At 35.0% G+C, this 22,107-nt stretch overlaps 1 protein-coding gene across 7 annotated transcripts in view; it reads right to left on the bottom strand.

Moving 5' to 3' along the window:
- BTBD10 (BTB domain containing 10) overlaps window positions 1-22,107 on the bottom strand; it is an 87,496-nt gene that overhangs the window by 42,610 nt on the left and 22,779 nt on the right. For 2 of the 7 annotated variants that reach the window (XM_058688304.1, XM_058688303.1), the window contains exons 2-3: window positions 17,257-17,412; window positions 16,606-16,692 (exon numbers count right to left, since the gene is read on the bottom strand). The exons of 2 other annotated variants lie outside the window; for them this stretch is intronic. In XM_058688304.1, coding sequence (XP_058544287.1) covers window positions 16,606-16,692; window positions 17,257-17,357 — 188 coding nt within the window. In that variant the 5' untranslated portion in view covers window positions 17,358-17,412. Of the gene's footprint in view, window positions 1-12,033; window positions 12,802-16,605; window positions 16,693-17,256; window positions 17,413-20,459; window positions 20,482-22,107 lie in introns of those variants that run through there. 3 more of the 7 variants (XM_058688305.1, XM_058688307.1, XM_058688306.1) reach the window with 3 other exon arrangements.

Below are 22,107 nucleotides of genomic sequence, written 5' to 3' on the forward strand. Positions count from 1 at the left end.
TATCATAATCCCAGATTCCAAGATACATTACACAGCTGTAGTAATCAAAACAGTATATAGTACTAGCACAAAGACACACAGACCAATGAAACAGAACTGAGAGCCCCGAAATAAACCCATGCTTATATATTCAATTAATCTACAACAAAGGAGGCAAGAGCATACAATGGGGAGAAGACAAGTCTCTTCAATAAATGGTGCTAGGAAAACGGGACAGCTACATGCGAATGAATAAAACTGAACCACTTTCTTACCCCATACACAAAAATAACCTCAAAATGGATTAAAGACCTAAATGTGAGATGGACAAAACTCCTAAAAGAAATCACAGGCAGTAATCTCTTGGACATCAACCTTAGCAAACACATTTATGGATATGTCTCTCCAGGTAAGGGAAACAAAAACAGAATTAAACTATTGGAACTGTACCAAAATGAAGAGCTTTCATACAGCAAAGGAAACCATCAACAAAACAAAAGATAACCTACTGAATAAGAAAAGATACTGACAAATGATATATCCAATAAGAGATTAATATCTAAAACATATGAAGAAGTTCTACAACACCCCCCCAAAAAAACACAAAAAAAAACAAAAACAAAAAACAAAACAAAACAAAACAAAACAAATAACCAGATTAAAAAACAGGCAGAGGACTTGAATAGACATTTTTCCAAAGAATACATACAGATGGGCAACAGGCACATGAAAAGATGTTCAGCATTCCTAATCATCAGGGAAATGCAAGTTAAAACCACAATGAGGTATCGCCTTACACCAATCAGAATGGCTAAAACCAGAAAGAATTAACAAATGTGGAGAGAAAAGAACCCTCATGGACTGTTGATGAGAATGTAAACTGGTACAGGCACTGTGGACACCAGTGGTGGAAGTTCCTCAAAAATTAAAAATAGAAATACTATATGATCCAGCAATTCCACTACCCAAAGAAAACAATAACAGAACTGAAAAGATATATCCATCTGTGGGACTCCTGGCTGGCTCAGTCAGTAGATGCAGCTCTTGATTTCAGGGTTGTAAGTCTGAGCCCCACACTGCTGTAGAGATTAGTTAAAAATATAATCAGAAAGATGGGGCGCCTGGGTGGCTCAGTTGGTTAAGTGTCCGACTTCGGCTCAGGTCACAATCTCACGATTTGTGGGTTCGAGGCCCGCGTCAGGCTCTGTGCTGACAGCTTGCTGAGAGCCTGGAGCCTGCTCCAGATTCTGTCTCTCTTTCTCTCTGCCCCTGCCCCACTCACACTCTGTCTCTGTCTCTCTCAAAAATAAATAAACATTAAATAAAATAAAATAAAATAATAAAATAAAATAAAATAAAATAAAAAAAATAATAAAATCAGAAAGAAAGAGGGAGGGAGGGGAAGGAAGGAAGGGAGGGAGGGAGGGAAGAAGAAAAGACACACGCATCCCTATGTTTATCACAGCATTACTTACAACAGCCAAGACATGGAAGCGACCCAAGTATCCATCAATAGATGAATGGGTAAAGAAAATGCAGTGTATATACTATAATGGAATACTACTCGGCTATAAAAAGAATGAGATCTTGCCATTTGAAACAACATGAATGAACCTAGAGGGTATAGTGCTAAGTGAAGTAAGTCAGAAAGAGAAAGACAAATATTTTATGATTCCACTTATATGTAGAATCTAAAAAACAAAAACAAAAACCAAAAGGCAGATTCTGAAACACAGAGAACTGGTGGTTGCCAGAAGGGAGGTAGATAGAGGGAATAAGAGAAATAGATAATGGGGATCAAGAGGTACTAGCTCACAATTTTTTTAATTTTTAAAAAACGTTTTTATGTTTTGACTTATTTTTTAGAGAGGGAGAACACAAGAGAGCAAATGGAGGAGGGGCAGAGAGAGGGAGACACAGAATCTAAGGCAGGCCCCAGACTCTAAGCTATCAGCACAGAGCCCAACACAGGGCTCAAACTCACAGACCATACCGCAAGATCATGACCTGAGCCAAAGTCGGAGGCCCAACTGACTGTGCCACCCAGGCACCCCATAAGGTCCAAACTTACAATTGTAAATCACAGAGATGGAAAGTGCGTCATAAAGAATATAGTCAACAACATTGAAGGAGCACCTGGGTGACTAAGTTGGCTCAGGTCATGATTTCGCCATTCAGAGAGCAAGCCCTCCATCAGGCTCAGCGTGGAGCATGGAGCCTGCTTGGGATTCTCTTTCCCTTTCCCTCTGCCCCTCCCCTGCTCATCCTTTCTTTCTTTCTCTCACTTCCAAAATAAATAAAATTTAAAAAGTAATAATAATATTGCAGTAATAATGTTGTATGGTAACAGATGGTGACTACACTTATTGTGGTGAGCACTGAGAAATGTAAAGAACTGTTGAATCAATATGTTACATGCCTGAAATTAATACAGCATTGTATGTTAATTACACTTCAATATTTAAAAAAAAAAAAAAAGACCTCAAGGAAACTTTTGGGTGTGATGGATATGTTCATTTATTGGTGCAGTGATGTTTCATAAGTACATACCTATATCAAAACTTATCAAACTCTACACCAGAATTGGCCTCTTGGCTAAAACATGGCTTGCTTAAGGCTATCCTCCCAGAAGTTTCTACTTGTCATTTCAATTACACTTAAGTAATAAAAGTCATGCCTTTCTCCTAATAAATTCTAAATTCTCTTTTACTAACCAACATAGATTCTTGGATTTCCTCTCATAACATGGTTCTTGTTCTCATGAAACCATAAACATTTAGACAATAAGATTAAAAACAATTACCATCTCCAACTGATCACCGCTTGAAAACCTCACAGATCAGCATTTATTACCCAACAATTACTACAAGAAACCCAAATCAGAATTCATAATCATGAATTCCCTAAGATCACAATTTTCACCAATAATATCACTCACAGCACCTCGCTAATAAACCAACCTTAAACACAAATCCTATTGCCAAAAGAAAATACTTCCATTTTTAAATCTTGCAACTTTATAAGCTAATTATGCTTCCGACTTATTTTATACCAACTATTCACTTAACTTCAAAATCATGCTTTGAAGCAAAAGATAAATCAACAGGCAGTAAGTCTCCTCCTGCCAAAATTAAATCTTACTAAGATGGTCACTCTCAGAAGCAAGTATCTATTTATATCAAGCTTCAGAATGTTCATTTTGTATGAACCTCTGCTTATGACCTTGCCACCTAATTTGTTTCAAAATTCCAATTTCGGCAACAGATTCCAATGGCAGGGAAGTTCCTAAGGACTGAAGAGCAATTTAAGGGTCTTTTTTATTTTGTTCAGTAAAACTAAAAAAACTCTTACAGGGGGGGAAAATAGTAAAGTAGTATGTATAGAGTTTGAAAAATCCAACAGTATTGCAATCTCTGAAGGGATAAACTGTGGTATATCCATACAATGGAGTAGTACTCAGAAATAAAAAAAAAGAACTACTGATATGTACAATGTGAATGGACCCAAAGGCATTATACTCAATGAAAAACCCCAAACCCAAAAGTTTACATACTCTCTGATTCCATTTATATAATATTCTCAAAATTATGATGATGGAGAACACATCAGGGGTTGCCAGATGCTAACGAGATAACAGGAGGGAGGAGTTTGCTTCTGGTGATGCAACAGTTCTGTTTCCTAATTGTGGATATAGTTACATGAATCTATGTATTTGATAAAATATCACAGGATATATACTAGAAAAAAAAGTTTATCTAAAAACTGCTGCCTACAGTTAATAGTATTGTACCAATGTTCATTTCCTGGTTTGCTAATATACTACACTTATGTAAGATGTTATCATTAAAGAAAGCTGGGTGAAGAGTACCCAGGAACTCTACACAATTTTTGTGATTTCTTATAAATCTAAAACTGTTTCATAATAAAAAGTTTAGTAAACATAACAAAAAGAAAACAGACAATGTAGAGAGAAAAAGAGCAAAACAATAATTAATAAACTCTGATTTGAAAAAAATATTATAACCATAAAACAAGGAGAGGGATATTGTTTTTAAAAAAAATAGAGAATGAGCAGTCTTAGAAATTCAAAACACAACAGCAGAAGCTTTAAAGGATTACTAGAAGAACTGAAAGATAATATTGGGAATGAAAGACAAATATAGAAAATAAAGAGAGAAAGGATGAGAAAATTAGAGAATTAATCAATGAGGTCAACATTCAAATAATATATGTTCAGAGAGAAGAGAGAAAATGGAGGGAAATGATACATAAAAAATCTTCAGAAGTAACTGATATTACTAAGCACTGGAAGTAACTGATATTACTAAGCACTGCTGCTGGTATCCAAGAGAAACTAGTTGTAATAAATATACAAAAAGTAAAATATCTATAAAGTGAATGATACTCATTTCTGTGTGGCACCCTTATATAGTACACACATATTACAACCTTATGTGAAAGCACTTTCCTAGTTTGAGCAATTATATTGCCTATATTTATTTTTTTTTATTTTTTTATTTTTTTTAAATTTTTTTTTTCAACATTTTTTATTTATTTTTGGGACAGAGAGAGACAGAGCATGAGCGGGGGAGGGGCAGAGAGAGAGGGAGACACAGAATCGGAAACAGGCTCCAGGCTCCGAGCCATCGGCCCAGAGCCTGACGCGGGGCTCGAACTCACGGACCGCGAGATCGTGACCTGGCTGAAGTCGGACGCCTAACCGACTGCGCCACCCAGGCGCCCCTATATTGCCTATATTTAAACACTTCCAGCAACTAACATCATAACCTGGTGCATCTTATTAATGTTTGTTGAACTTAGCTGAAGTTTCAGGGTACATATAATATCTAAGCATTTCCCTTCACTGGTTGCTTATTCTTTGCTGTGTATGTGTGTGTGTGTGTGTGTGTACAGGGATACAAACTTTACAGTTTATAAGGTGTTTTAAACACTTAATCAAGCTTTTAACATATACCGTTTCTTAAAAGTGAGGTTAGCATCCTTGTAAATTTTGCATTAGATGTTCCTATCCATTAGCCTGTCCTTAAAAAAGCAGTATTTTAAGCCTATTTTTATTTTGGGGAAAACTAAGTTTTTATTACTATAACAAGTATATTTTATGTTTTAGTTTTTTTAACTAAGCCTTTTAAATGATTTCATATTAATATATTTTTAAGCACTTAATCTGTGTAAGCTGTTTATAGTTTTTAAGGTGTTAAGAGATTCAAAACCATGACTCATGGACCACTTGCAACCCATTACTTGATTTTGTAAATAAAGTTTTATTAAAACACAACTATGCCCATTCGTTTATACATTTTTATGACTGTTTTCACTCTATAATGGCAAAACTGAGTGATTATAATGGATACTGTGTAGTCTGCAGAGTCAAAAATATTTACTATTCACCCCTTTACAGAAAATGTTTCCCATTTCTACATTGAGTGTCAGTAACTGTGATGATATAAGAAATGCTATCAAATTTCTAAGTCTATTTTCAACAAATTTAATGCAAATTTCTCTCATCTTCCGCCCCACCCCCTTTTGTCAATTAGCCTTTCTATAAGCTTTTTTTCTGCTTAGTATATTGTCAGTTTCCCAAGGAACAAAGGCTAATTACTGAAAAGGGAAGCTCTCAACTGGGGACTGAGCTATGGTCTCAAAGGTCATCTGTAAGTCTGTTGTTTAATCCATTTTTCCCATAGAAATATTTTAAATGTTACTTAAATCCCAGATTTCCCCACTAAAAACAACTTTAGCAAGAAATACAGCCCAAGAGTAGTTTTAATATGAGTCCTAAATCCTAACATCTTTCTCTTCCTAAAAAATCCCATTGTTAGATTGTCAACAAGTCTAGTAAGGCAGCTCCAGGGAACAACAAGCAGCAATAAAGTTCAATAGAAAAAAGTACCCTTGTACACTGTTGGTGGGAATGTAAATTGGTGCAGCCATAGTGGAAAGGGTTCCACAAAAAATGAAGGTATGAAGATTCCCCCAAAAATTAAAAACACAATTATTCTATGATCGATCCAACAAGGTGGAATCCAACAATTCCACTGCTGTGTATTTATCCAAAGAAAATGAAAACACTAATTCACAAAGATATATGCACCCCAAGTTTACTGATTATTTACAATAGCCAAGATAGGGAATCAACCCAAGTATTCACTGATGGATAAAGAAGATGTGGTATATATCCACGGTGTATACATACATACATACATACATTCAAGGGACTGTTACTCAGCCATCAAAAAGAATGAAATCTTGCCATTTGTCACAATGTGGATGGAACTAAAGTGTATTATGCTAAGTGAAATAAGTCAGAGGAAATCAAATATATGATTTCACTCATATGTGAAATTTAAGAAACACAACAGATGAACATAGAGGAAGGGAAGGAAAAATAAGATGAAAACAGAGAGGGAGGCAAACCATAAGAGACTCTTAAATATGGAGAACAAACTTGGGGGTTACTAAAGGGAAGGTGAGTCGGGGGGTGCGTTAAATGGTTGATGGGCATTAAGGAGGGCAATTGTTGGCATGAGCACTGGGTGTTATATATAAGTGATGAATCACTGGGTTCTACTCAAACCAATACTACACTGTATGTTAACTAACTTGAATTTGAATGAATGAATGAATGAATGAATGAATAAATAAATAAATAAATAAATAAATAAAGGGCTTTTGCTGTTGATACCAGTTAACTGTAAATTACATAATCTAACTTATGTCAGATCAAGTGGACAATGCAAGAAAGGATGCAAAGGTAGAATCAAGTGACCAATTCAGAGGCTACTGCAAATAATCCAGGTGAGAGCTAAAAGCGACTGGGACCAGAGTTGTAGCAGCAAACATGGCAGAGTGGACTAGCCTAGATATTTTGAAGAATAAGACTCTGAAATTTCAGTGGTGCCTAGGTGGCTCAGTCGGTTAAGTGTCCAACTTCGGCTAGGGTCATGATCTCACAGTTTGTGGGATCGAGCCCTGAACTGGGCTATGCACTGACACTTTGGATCCTCGGTTTCCCCCGCCCCCATCTTTGCCCCTCCCCTACTCATGCTCTCTCTCTCTCTCAAAAATAACATTTAAAAAAAGACTTTGAAATTTCAGAAATCAAATGTAGGATATGAGACAGAGGAGTCAAGGAGGACTTTATGATTTTGGTCTGAGCAGCTGAAAGAATGGAAGTTCCATTTCCTGGATGAGAATGACAATGGGAAGCTTAGGTTTGAAAAGGATACATATATCATAGACATGTTAAAGAATGAGATGTTTATTCAACATCCAATGCAGACATCAAATAACGAGTTAGACACATAAGTCTAAAGTTCCGGGGAGAGGTCCGGGTTAGAGATAAAAATTTAAGAATTGGAATCTCCAAATACTTGACATTCTCAAGCAGCTCCCTACCATAGAAAATTATAAAGTAGCTTTAAAATATAGCTAACCACTATTAAAAACTCCACAGATCTAAATTAATGGTCAGATATATTTTGTATCTATTGATTAGTCATTCATTCAACAAATATATACTGAGTACTTTATGCCAGTTGCTATTCATGACTGAGAGTAATATTATAATGCATACATAATCACATACTGTTAAAGGTGCTTCAAAAATTACTATTTTTAAAAACCTTTTGGAGCACCTATCCTACTTATTACTAAAGGGGGGAAATAAAACAGTGGGAAGAAAGGTATGAAATACAAATACAAGATTTCATTTTAGAAATATATATCAAATTGTGACTATTTTAACTAATTAGTTTCACAAAACACCTTTCTAGAGAGAAATTATAGCAACTCCACAATCACTCATATTTCCAAATGTCCTTTTGAAAACAGACTTATTCCATTAAATTCCCTTCTCTATGCCTCATGCTAAAATTTTAAGCAGTAAAAGAATTAAAATTAAAAATCTAGGCAGCTCTTTCTGCCCATGGGTCCTGTCTCCATGCTTCAATAAAACCACCTTAAAAAAATAAATAAAAATTAAATTAAATTAAAAATCTAAACTACCCTGCTAAACTAAACTAGATTGATAAAATTAAAGAATGAGAGAATTTACATCAGAGGCCTTTTGACACCGGGCATTCAATATGCCTAAGTATTATCATGAGAAATAACTAGAGAAACACAGAATCTAAGTTCAGGAAAACCCTTTTAGAAATGTAATCTAAACACCTATCTCGTTTCTGAATCTCATCTACCAAGTTCTCATGAATTGGCTGACCTATTGCTGTTAATGACAGGGAAGGGTAACTTGTTTTTTTTTTAAACAGTTTTGGTCCACCTTTGGAAAGCTGACTTAGACGGTTTTTCTTAACATTAAAGCTTAATTAAACCTTGTCATCCGACCCTAGTTCAGGGCTTTGGGCCAGTTAATTCTTTGTTGTGGGGGAACTGTCCTGTGCCTTGTAGGATGTTTAGTAGCACCCCTGGCCTCCACCCACTAGGTATGAGTAGCACTCCCTCTTCCCAGTTGTTAACAACCAAAAATGTCTTTCAGACATTGCCACAGCCAAATGAGGAGCAAAATCATGCCTCTAGTTGAAAACCACTGTCCTAGCCCTATCTACTAGGACCGAATAACAGTAACAACAACACTAAGATCTAAGCAGTTAATACATGCCAAGCACAATTCTGAGCACCTTACATATATTTTCATTTAATCCTCAAAACCATCCCCAGTTGAGAAAATGGAAGCTTTATTTTTGAGAGACAGAGAGAGACCGAGCATGAGTGGGGGAGAGGCAGAGAGAGAGGAAGACCCAGAATCCCAAGCAGGCTCCAGGCTCCGAGCTGTCAGCACAGAGCCCAACACGGGGCTCGAACCCACAAACAGTGAGATCATGACCTGAGCCGAAGTCAGATGCCCAACCAACTGAGCCACCCAGGCTCCCCAAGAAAATGGAAGCTTTAGAAGCTAAGGAATTCACCTAAAATTAGATAGCAAATTAAGTGGCAGGTCTGAGATGGGAACGAAGCAGTTCAATTTTAGAGCTCATGCCTTCAATCTCAAACAAGTCTGACTCAAACCAAGTCTAATGTCATTTCCAAAGGGCAAATCTTCACATATCTGAAGATGCCTCTTATAACGAGATTCCTTAATATCAATCAGGGTTGCCCCCAAGACCTCTAATCAGTTCCTTAAACTTAGAAGGTTTCTAACTTCTTCACATCCTTCCTCTGAATATACATAGAACTAAAGACAATACTTTGGTGTACAGCAGAGTGGCTCTAGCCTTCTTTTCCATTAATTATGATGGTTTTTTAGTGGGGAGGGTGGGGGAGAAAATGGGATGATGGCAGTTATATTGTACTTTTGTATCAAGTTTACTGCCAAAAACAACCCCCAGGTCTTTTCCATGTGCAGTGTTTTAAAGCCATGCTAACTTAATGTATGTTAGTGTTTTTCAGGTCTTACGTAGATTTCCAAAAAAAAAATTCATTTTAATTTAGTCCAACAATACCAACTCAGAGATCATACTAGATCATTTAATTGATCATGCACTGTCCTTCTTTGTTCATGGTCACCTATAAATTTGTTAATTTGCCTTTTCCAGATGTGCAACGAGACAAAGCAAAGAACAAAGCCACCTTCCAAGATCATTAATCTTGGGTAGGGTCATTCAAAATTGAAATCATGTTAACATAATCAACTTGTAGCTAACTCATTTTTCCTTCACCATACACCCAAGGATATAAAAAAAGACTTTACCAAAAACTAAGCTTAAGTCCAAATACATTATATTGCTACTAGTCAAACAACTGCATCAGAAAAAAAATCAAAGTTGCTCTGACCATCTATTTTTAGCAAACCCATTCTGGATCATTTTTAACCTATTTTTCTTCAAGTTAGTCATAAAACTACCCTTTCATTTTTTGTTCTAAAATCTTCTACTTCTCAAAATCAGACCTAGATTCCCCTATCTTTTAGTACTTCTTGTATTCTAAAACCTTTAGAAACCACAAATACCAATAACCTTAAAATTTTATAGGCATTTCCTTTTGTCAAGGTTAAGATGTTTCAACTAGCTGAGAAGGTAATCCATTTAACTAGATGTATTCTTTATCTCTATCCCCATGTTGTCTTTTATGTCCTTCATAGCAATGTTTGCTTTGTTATTATGTATTATTGGTGGTAGTGGTGGTTTGTTCTTCTTCTTTAAAAGAGAAGCTTCCTAAGAGCTAAGGGATTTTTTCTCTTCCTTCATTGCTAGGCATTATTATTACACTTTCCTTGATTACCTTTTTTAATGTATTATAAGAAACCCTTTGGTTGGTCTTTGCATTTTTTAAACATCTCAGCTCATTTGAGCTCCTGCTTTCCTAATTTTCATATTTATTTTTTATAAACTTTATTATGGCAATCTTAGCTATTTGCTCTGTTTTAAAAGTAGTGCATATCTTTAAAGAGTTTATTGTTTAATCACACTAAGGATCTTTTTCTGTCCAAAAAATATCAAAATTACATTTGTACTTAACTCCCTAAGACATTATTCCTTTTTAAGAGAAATTTATCCTATAGAATCATGATATCTTTTCTCTAATCAAAAGTTGGGAAAACTCAAATTGGCAAGTTAAAAAATATATACACACAAAACACTATGCAGTTCTTAAGAATTATGGTATAAAAGACTATTTCGTGACAAAGGGGATGTTCATGATTGTTTAAAAAAAGGGTTATATAACAGTATATACAGTAGTAATAATTCAAAACCACTTTTAAAGATATGTGTGATTTTATATTTTTATATACACAATAAAAGGTTAGATGCAAAAATATTTAAAGTATATTTCTTTTGATCACAGCATAACATTTTTGTTTTCTTCTATGTGCTTTCTATATTTATAAATTCATGTAATGAATATGTATCACTTTTACAATAACACAGGCATTATTATTTTAAGAGAACCAACAAAACCAAAGAAAATATTCTATAAAGTATTAGACAAAAAGGTCTAGCTTGAGATTTCTGCTTTTATAACTCTATTTCTAAAACAAGCTTAGAAAAACATTTCTGGTCACCAAACCACAAAAAAAGCCAACACAAGATACCAGTTAGCCTAAATATATAAATAAGTCGTGACAACCATTAAGATGACCATTCAAACTTTTCAAAATTAAATGGGGGGAAATCACAAGGATTTCCCGTCATTTCAAGGAAAGTCTGTTATGAACCATTTAAAACCATTAAAAACAAAAAAAAAATGTTAAAATGTATATTCTCCCCCCCACCCCAACCCCCACAAAATGAAGGGTCAGTAGGCTAGGGATAATGAAGACAAAAGAAAAAAAATTAGTCAAATTGTTTAATACTGACCTAAAATTTCCAAATATAAATAAAGTAAGCAATGTCACCTGTTAAGATTGAAAATCTCATAACAAGAACAATTATCTTTACTTATAAATTCTGTGTGGTTGAAAATAAATTTGCAATAATCCAAAAACTTATCTGATTTACTCTCTATTTCAATGGCAGCATCTTATTCAGAGTCTACGTTCTAAAAGACTAGAAAAAAAGTCATTTTAACCAATTAAAAGTCATCATTCAAATGTATTCAGTTTTGTAAAATACTACTACATGTAAGTGGTTCAACTAATGATTAATTCATCCAAAAGTAAAAATGCATTTACCCCCTTCTTTAGGAAATTATTTCAACGATTTTATTTGTATATCTTGAATTTCATTTTCAAACATATTAAAAATATTATTTTAAATTAGCCTTTCCTTAAATTTTTTATGATAGTCATAAAAAACAATACCAAACATAATGCATTCTCAAGTTACATGAAGATTCTACTAACACTTTAAACGAAATAAAAAACAAAACATCAAACCCATGAAAACAGTAAAAACACACTCCATTTATTTTAAATAACTTGCCATTAAGCTGACAATCAAGACATATGATCTTTTCATCCAGAAAAGTAAATGATCATAATGAAATAAAGGCCAAACAAACATCTTTCTCAATCTCTCTCATATTCATAGATGTATAGAATTATAACCCAGTGATATCATGTAATAAATGAATACACACCTTACTTTAGTATATGCCAAGGTAGACACACAAAAACAAGAAAAAAATTCTGAAATCAGAGTATAAAGGGACTCTGCTTTTTCAAACAATGCAGCACTGAAAGCCAGGTCAGCATCCTTGGGCATTACTAGGAAACTTTAGCACATCTGATATTTCCATCATCTTCAAGATTCTTCTGAACATCAGAAAATATGCAGTCTCCCCCTACCTCACCTGTCCACAGACTTCCTCTAGCTTTCCTCCCTCTACTATGTAATAATGCTATTGCGGTTATTTAGGCTGCAAATGTTCAGAGATACAACCCCCTCTACATATTAATTCAGTTCATTTTCTCACAGACACTGACTCAGCCGTGGGTTGTGCAGCACTGACGTTTCTAACCAAACAGCATCGTGTGAGCTGTGATCATCCCATTTCTCCATCTCTGTGCAGTGATTGGATATTGTAATTGATAGACAGGCTGAAGAAAACTCAGGAGATGAGGGCTTAGTGATATGTAGCTATGTTGCCAAATGCCATCTGTAATGCTAATTCTAGCTCTGCCAGCTTGCCAGGTTTTAGAAAACTAGGATGCAGCTAACTTTCTTCTTTTCCTTTCAATATCTTATTGTGCACTCATTCTGGGCAGTAAAGCTTCTCTTTAAAAAACAAAGGAAAAATATTCTGTGTACTTTAAGAATCCACTCAAGAACTATTCTTTAAAGTAACCAAACTTTTCTATTTCTAAACTGAGACTACAAAGTGGCTTAAAAAGGAAACTGTAAAGCTCAATCTTCACGCAGTCTCAGAAGAAATGAGCATGCGTACTTGTATGTGGGAATGAAACCTTGCAGCAAAGTCTGATATTGAATGTGTATGATACGTTTATCTTTAGTAACCTGAGCAGACTGCAGCTCTGAGTTTTAAATAGTTGTATTTAACCCAATTCAAATATTCAAGAGCTTTTAATAAGCATATTGTCAATCTAGCCATTTTAATGCTAGTTGTACAGAAAAGGTGTTCTTTTTCCTTTTTAAATACAAAAACTATTGTAATTTATAAAGAAAGCTGCTGCAATTCAGGCCAAATACACTTCAGCTGAAATGGATCTTTCAGCAAGCTACAAGGGCCTCTACACAAGTATTAACTACACAACTATTCAAAAAGAAACAAAGTTCAGTAATTTATTAACCCATTTATTTGTATGCACTTGCTTAAGCCAGAGGGAAGAGACACCCTGAAGTACATCCGTGTTGAGATTAGCGTCCTTGTCTTGTCTTTTATATCACAATGCTATACATACCAAATCTACATTCAAAAGAAAATTCAGAGAAGAAAGTACCTTAAAGTTTATTAGATGGAAATGAAACCACAAGGCAATGCCCACTAAACCCTCAAACCTCACTGGTAAGCATACCTATATAGTAACTATTGTTATTACTTTTAGAATTCAAGAAATTTATTTTTACACTTGCCAGTAAAGGTGGGGGAGAAAAAAAGACTGAAAAATGCATGCAATTCCAAAATGGGAATAGAACAAAATATAAGTTTAAACAAGACAACTTTTTAAATTATGTGTAAAAACTGAATCACTAAGAAATAAGGAATGCTCATTTCTTTGCTGCTAAAGACTGAAGGTTTGTGTCCCCCCCGCCCCCCACCGAATTCATGTATTGAAATGTATTCCCCCAATGTGATAGTATTTGGAGGTAAGGAGGTAATTAGGTTGAGGACAAAGCCCTCATGAATTGGATTCGTACTTTATAAAAAAGACCCCAGAGGATTCCTAGCCCCTTCTACCATGTGAGGACACAGCAAAAAGAGAGTTGTCTGAACCAGGAAGGGAGCCCTTATTAGATATCAAATGTGCCAGCACCCTAATCTTGGACTTCCTAGCCTCCAGAACCATATGAAATAAATTTGTTGTTTATAAGTCACTTGATCTACAGTATTCTCTTATAGCAGCATGAACAGACTAAGACATTTACTTTTTATAAATTTAAATCCCCAACTCAGTTTCAGGTGGCAACATGACCATCTATATTTCTTAGCCTCTATGATCCAGAGATGACCATATGACATAGTTCTAGCCAACAATTTATAAGTAGATGCCTGCCTGCTAGAAATTTCTGAAAATTTTAATTTCCTAATACAAATGAAACCCCTTTCCCATTGCCCCCTTCTCCCTCATTCTTGTCTGGAAGGTAGACATGATGGCTGGAGCCATCTTGCAATCATGAGAAAAAACAAAGAATATCAGAGATTTTTGATCCTAATATACTTAAGCCACTAAATCCACATCAAGTATTGCCTACTTGTGAACTTACATAAAAGAAAAACAAACCTCTAACTTTAACCGTGTTTAGTCTGGCTTTCTTTCACTTAAATATCCCTAAATAAAATACAAAACATTAAAAAAAAAAAAAAAAAAAAAGGATGAGAGTAGGTAGAAGCATAAATGAAACCCAACTGGTCATGAGTTGATATAACCTGAAGTTGAGAGATATGTACAGAGGAGTTTATTATACCCGTTTTCTCTACTTTGCATATATTTAAAATGTACCATAATAAGTTATCAACATTTTTAAAAATAAAAAGAATGAGAAACTTGGTTATAAATTTTAACTTTGCAATTTAGAATTTGGATGGTCTTGGGCAAGTTTATTAACATCATTTTTTTTTTCATCTGTCAAATGGGGACGGTAATACTTACTATTCATAGAGCTCCACCTTCCAATCTAGTCACAGTTACCTACAGAAAGTCCCTGGCAGGAATGTCCTCCATCTACCTAATCATCCAAAGATTAGTTCAAGTCTCATTTTTACCCACTCAAGTTGATACTGAATCCTTCTCTGAACTCTTATTTTACTACAACTCACTACCACAGTTCAGTGCCCTGTTGACCTCTAATTGTTCCACGTCTGGATATTAAAGCATTCCATGCTGGTACCCTGACAAAGTTTTTTTTTTAAGTTCATTTTATTTATTTTGAGAGAGAGTGCATACACACACATGCATGTGGAGGAGGGGCAGAGAGAGGGAGAAAGAGAATCCCAAACAGGCTCTGTGCTATCAGCACAGAGCCCAACACGGGGTTTGATCTCACAAACCGCGAACTCAGGACCTGAGCAGAAATCAAGTCAGTTGCTTAACCAACTGAGCCACCCAGGCAAGCTGAACCCTGACAAACTTCTGAATCTCTCCTGCAATGAGTACAAGTTCTTAACAATATTTGCTGATTGTTAGTTTGTGAAATCTCCCAATTAATTTAATATCGATTCCAAAAAAATGCCATTTTTTTTTTTTTTTTTTTTATTTATTTATTTTTGGGACAGAGAGAGACAGAGCATGAACGGGGGAGGGGCAGAGAGAGAGGGAGACACAGAATCGGAAACAGGCTCCAGGCTCCGAGCCATCAGCCCAGAGCCTGACGCGGGGCTCGAACTCACGGACCGCGAGATCGTGACCTGGCTGAAGTCGGACGCTTAACCGACTGCGCCACCCAGGCGCCCCAAAAAAAATGCCATTTTTAAAAAGTCAAATTGTATACATTTTTAAAGTATCCTAAGTCATATGTTCCTAAGTGTATAATAAGATCAAGAGGTCTCTAAAAGTAAGCTATTTTCCCTTGGGCAGAATTTCCATAAATGTGGTTAAAATAAGCCCAAAGGAGTTCACGGTCTTTTCATTTAAAACAAATAATGTATTGGTATTTTTTTTCTATTTCTCTTTAATATTTTTCACTGAAACAACCAATATTGATGCACTCTACATGAAAAAAAGCATCAAAAAGTTACTGATGCTATAGCTATCAAGAAGAGCTATGATATTTATCACTGAAATACAGGAATGAAAAAAAAATACTGTTAGTTTTTATAAATTTTCCTCATTGTATGCATGCACCTTTTATAAAATAAACAATAGCTTATTTTTACCTATATATGAAGTCACCATTTTACATATAATGTAGTACTGTACGTTAGCAAAAAAATATTAAGAACTAGAAAGGATAACATAGAATTCACCTGGAAAATGTATACAACATAGCAAATATAAATAGCCCACGCTTAATGAGATAAAACTAATTTCACTTTAATCTCAAAGACAAAATAATTATCCATATAAGCAGGATAAAGAAAAAGTACTAGAGCACCGGTTGAAGCATACACACATACACACACACACCCAAACACACACACACCCAAAAAAACAAACCAAAAAACACTCATACCATTGTTGTGCACTTATAAATTAATAAGTCAACTTAACTTTTTCACTCAAGACCTCACCACATTAAAAGTCCACAATAAAGACAGACATCTCGTCAGGAGACTTTTTAAAAAAGTACCAATTTCTCATATTTTCTAGCTACAGCATATGGTTTAAAAGTACCTGGATTATTTCTTTAAAATTACAAAAAGGATTTCAAAAAAAAAATTACAAACAGGATTTCAATATCATGGCATTTTCACGAAAGCTACTAACAGTTATCAGATTAGAACTTTACATTCAAGTAAGTTAAATGCCTGTTAATATTCCCTAAGTAAATATTCACAAAGCACAATACTCTATAGGAAAACATGCTTACATACCTGCAATATGTGAGGTTTATGAGCTGCCAATTAACACAGTAAATTATCAGATAATGAAGTGTTCTAAATGAAGTATTCCTCATTAAGCTGCACAGCACAAAATGAAAGCCTTACATATAATATATAAATGGGCTGAAATTTTTGAAATGAATTTCATTCAATGCATCAAACTTTAAATGAACCTGTAGAGTCATTGCAGAAACACTGATTTTCCCATTAGTATCAAGATGACAACAAAATATGACATAGCCTGTAAATTATTATATATAATCTACACAGACAATATACTTAGAACACAAAATAAATTTCAACTAGAGAGTTTTAAATACAAAGAACTAACCTGTCTTGCCAGGGTTCACAGTTAAATTAATTATAGCATTTATTCACAGGATCACTAAGGAGATTTTAACATTACTTAGAAACAAAAATTCAAATAAATACAAATATAAGAAAATTATAAATACAACTATAAGAAAATTAAAAGGAAAGAAATGCTTCTGTACAAGTTTTTTAAGGAGGAATACAAACATAATTCTTTGTAAACCAGCCCCCAACCCCTGCAGGACTTGCCACAACCAAATGCAGTTTGGTTCTTTATAAAGGTCAATTTTATCAGAGCTTTGATATGTGAAATACATATTTTCTACCTACCTTGAATGTTTATAAAGTTTACGAGGTCTACTATGCAATTTCCGATCCCAATTCTCTGGATCACTGGAGTTACTGTCATAAGGATGAGGCCGTCCTGCCATCCCACTTCAAGCTTCCTCACACTACTGCTCTGAAAGCATATGTAGCACCCATAACCTACGTGAAAGAGTAGTGTTGACCTTTAAATCTGGTCCACGCAGAATAAAATAGTCAACAATTTTACATGCTTTCTGACACTACTGTGACAGATTTTTAAAGTGATGAACAGGATTATAAAATATCAGACATACAAACTGCCACAAATGGGATTAAAACAAACACCTTAAGTCTTTTTAGGTACTTTTCATCTGATTCGTCTATCAAATCTGCTTACCCCTATGCAACAGTTTAACAGTGTGTTATTTATACTTAGCAAATACACTTAACTGCCCTCTGGGTACCTCAAGTTTCCAAACATTAATATAGAACCAAAAAAAGCAAAGCAATTCCACAAAATGATTCTTTTGGACAAAATTTCACCTGGAATACATTTCTTAATTACTAAAAGTTTTAAGATGCTTAACAAAGCATCTAGTAAAACCAAATAACAAAGCTGTTATTTCTTTAAGAGCCCCTGTAGAAATTTAGTGTGGGCTCTAAAATAAAAGTATGTAAACACCGTGATGTTTCCTTACATTGTAATTACCACAAAAATACAGTATTGATGTGATTCATACATTTCATGCCTTTTCACATGCGAGACTTGTGACTGTTTTTTCTACTAAAGTCATTAAATTATAAGAAAATTAACAATAGCTTTACAGAACACCTGAGCTAAGTACTTTAAAGTATATTCACTATCCAATTTAACCTTTACCTTACAAGGTGGGCATTATTATCATAAACAGAATACAAAATGGTCTCAGTAGTTTAGTAACTTTGCCAAGATCACAATGTCGGTAAATGGCAGGATTATAAAGAATAATGAGAATTTATTATATGGAATGAAGTCTTGATCTTGATAAATGTTCAAGCAGGAGTATTTTGTTTGGATATAATCAAATTTGACTTTCAGAGTCTCCAAACATCAAAAACAAACAAACAAACAAACCACACACACACAACTAAATGAGGTTAGACAATCCAGAACAAAGTTATAGAATTTGGACCAGAACAGAGGTTTCCTGACACCCACTCCTACATGCTTCCTATGCACTTTTCCAAGATGGATTTGATAGAGGGAAGTGAGGGGAATTGTACATAAACATCAAAAGGAATCCAGATTTGGAAAAATACTATACCTTACTTTTATAAAAAATTCCAATACAATAGGGGTGGTTTGGTTGGCTCAGTCGGTTAAGCGTCCGACTTCAGCTCAGGTCATGATCTCGCAGTTTGTGAGTTCAAGCCCCGCATCAGACTCTGTGCTGACAGCTCAGAGCCTGGAGCCTGCTTCAGATTCTGTGTGTGTCTCTCTCTCTGTCCACCCCTCCCTCCCTCTCTCTCTCTCAAAAATAAAGATTAAAAAAGAAAAAAATTTTTAAAAATTCCAGTACAGTCTCATAAAAAATGCTGAAGGTAAATTCATTCAAATTTTGAATCTACCTCAGAGCTCATAAAAAAGAATTACTTCCATAAAAAATAAAAGGTTAAAAAATATAGATTTCCACTTTACAGAAATTGTTTTTGCTATTTGATAATTTTTTCATAGTTAATTAATACTTTCTTTTCAAAAACAATTGAAATCTTACAATAAGTGGACACTTTAATATAATAAATATGTAAACAAGTAGGTAGATCAAGGAGTGAAATTAAAATAACAGAAAAGGAGGGCACCTGGCTGGCTCAGTCAGAACTCTTGATCTCAGGGTTGTGAGTTCAAGCCCCACACTGGGTGTAGAGATTACTTAAATAAACTTAAAAAAATAATAGAAAACACAAAGTCAGAGAATTGTACAATGGCTAATTCAAACTGCTAAGTAAATGCCACACAGTTTATATGCTGAATGCTCCTGGAAAAGGAAACCTGTTTCTTTAGGGATCAGTGAATAATTAAAAATCAATCAGATATCAGAGGAACATAAAAACTATAAAATTATTTTGAAAAAAAAATTGCAATCTCACTTCAGTTTTTAATTATAAAAATGTATTTACTAAAAAAGAAACTCTTTAAACTTCAATTTGATATTGTATCTACTTATCTGTACAGGAGAGATGAGGCAGAAGAGAAGGGTAAGAAAGAACAAATCAGACAAAGGAAAAAGTCAGAAAAAGGTGGTAACAAGTATCGAGAAAAATAAAAAGGAAAAATAAAGACGTAGAGAGGCTTAGTAGGTTGTGTAGAATGAGATTTAGAATTTTTTCCTTACTTTAGAGGTCTTCCAATAAGCTATTTCAGGCATTAACATTTCTTTACAAGAGCGTTTTATCTCCTCCTGACATTTAACTATAAGACACACCCCTCTGGATACCCAAAGATGTCCACTGGGGGAAGAATGATAGAGAAAGTGACTAAAAAACAGAACCTCAAAGAATATGTAAGGCAAATTCAGATCTACATTTTCCAACATTTTACAGTGGGTAGCATGTAGGTAGCAGATGGGAAATACCAGTAGGTCTTACTAATCAATCTATGAAAATTAATAAGCATGTATTTTACAGCCAGACACAAGAAAGTAAAGAATTTCAGATGAAAGTTATCAAAAAGGTCAACTGAAAAATCATATTTACATTTGTCAATAAAACTTGGGTATCACCATGTGAAAGATTTCTTCCCAATCCTTACTCCCAATAGTCAAGACTACGAACAGGCTAAAAACAAGGGAAATTCAAACTGCGATAGATATCTGGAAAAAATATGCCTGTATTTGCCTACATGTGCTGGCATACTTTCAAATGTTATCAATAAGCTATAAACAAGACTACAAATAGATAAAAGGTAAATGACACACATATACTAGTTTGAAATGTGTAATAATTTCTTCTATTTTAATCAATCTCTGCATCATAGTGACATTATATTTTATTTTATTTCATTTCATTCATTCATTCATTCATTCATTCATTCAAGGACTTACTGAACACCAAATATGATACGCCAAGCTATTTATAAGATGCTAAATCAAGTTGGGCATTGTTCCTGTGCTCCAAATCTCACCCTAGTAAAGGAAAAAAGCCTCAGTTGATGGCTCCACATACCACTTACTCCTGTGTCTCTCTCCTACCTGCATAGTTCTTACACCATTACCCAATTCTTCATCTCCATTAAAACTTGGGTGTTCTTTAGGATTCCATCTTCATTTGCTGGGTCCAGGGAGACAGCGGACAAAAAAACCATGAGGACCAAACCCTTGAGAACACCAGGTTTTACATACTACATACACTGTTTTCATTATCTCTGAATTCTTCAATAAGCACCCCAAATTCAACAATGCCAGGCTCTATCTTGGCCTCCCACATCAGCTAATGTCATCTCTATTCACTAACTCAAGAACTCCGAAGTCATCCTTGACTTCTCATTTCCCAACATCAAGTCTACTTCAAAATTTTGACTCCTCTCCCTTTTCATTCGTAAGGCTGCTGCCTTCAACTGAATCCTTAACATGTATCAGTAAGGATTTTGGTTGACCTCTTTATCACCATTCAGTCTATACTAGCTGCACTGTAATCAAAATTATCTAAGAACTTTTAATGACTCTCCATGTCCTGATCTAAACTCCTTACCATAAAAAGATCCTTTAAAATAGAGGACTTTTGGCTCCTCAGTGTATACTTCATACAAGGCAAACTAAAGTTTATTATTGTATGGATCTTGTAATCATCAAAAACATAATTACTGGACTACTAGAAACAAAGTTCTTAGAAAACACGTCACAGTTCATTGCTTTTTTAGGCATGACAGAAATTGTGGGGAATAAACTTAGGAATTCCCTGAGACTGCACTGATGGGTTAACAAGGCATAAAGAATTAGAAAGCCACAGGATGAACACACCCAAGTTTGGGTAAACAAGATTAGGTAAACAGGGCATAGGCTCCCAGTACAGGACAAAGATATAGGAATAGAAAAGCCTCAGGATGAAAGCATCAAAAATGAGGTAAACAAGATTAGGTGTTCAGGGCTGAAATGCCACCCAACTTAGTAAAATAGCAGAAAGCTGCTTTCACAGGAAGGAAGGACCAAAATAGGTAAACAGGTAAACTATGGAAAACAGCCAGCAGAAGTTGCCCTGAGTGGAACTAATTAGCAAAAGAAAGGTGTCTTGTTGACCCTGAGGTAGCATGCTTCGTCTTTCTTGTCCTCTTGGCCAGTTTAGGTAAACAGAGGTGGCGCCTCCTGTCTGCTGTATACAACCTCCCGCCCAGCACCAGAATTTTGTTTTGTACTGACCCAAACCCCTAACACTGCATATCTTCAAAACCTCTTTTTCCCACGCCCATGAGTTAATGTCCACGGTTTCACTGTATCCTTGTGCACGCCCATTCTGATCCTAATCAAAATGGAGCAAGGGTCAGAGCAAGGACCCTTACTAGGGGCTCCTGTCTCCTCCCAGACATTAGCCTCTCTTGCATTTCAATTTTGCGTCCACTCTCTTGCTGGACAAGAGAAAACTCCAGACCCAGAGCCTATGACAAGAAATAATCTAAATTCTAAATAATTTAGATATAATCTGTGCAGAGGGAGGAACAACTAGGCCAATTGGCTAGAGACATGCATTCAGGAGACTGTCAAAAGTCAACTAGGAAAAAGGCAATTCAATTACTTCTCTTCTCTTGGATATTACTATTTAAAAAGGGGGTGTGGGGGAACAGAATCTTCAAGACTATAATAACATAAATAAGTGGTCTTTAGGATACTATTTCCAGGTAGTATT

This window comes from Neofelis nebulosa, chromosome 10 (assembly GCF_028018385.1).
Source record: "Neofelis nebulosa isolate mNeoNeb1 chromosome 10, mNeoNeb1.pri, whole genome shotgun sequence".
Lineage (NCBI taxonomy): Eukaryota > Metazoa > Chordata > Mammalia > Carnivora > Felidae > Neofelis > Neofelis nebulosa.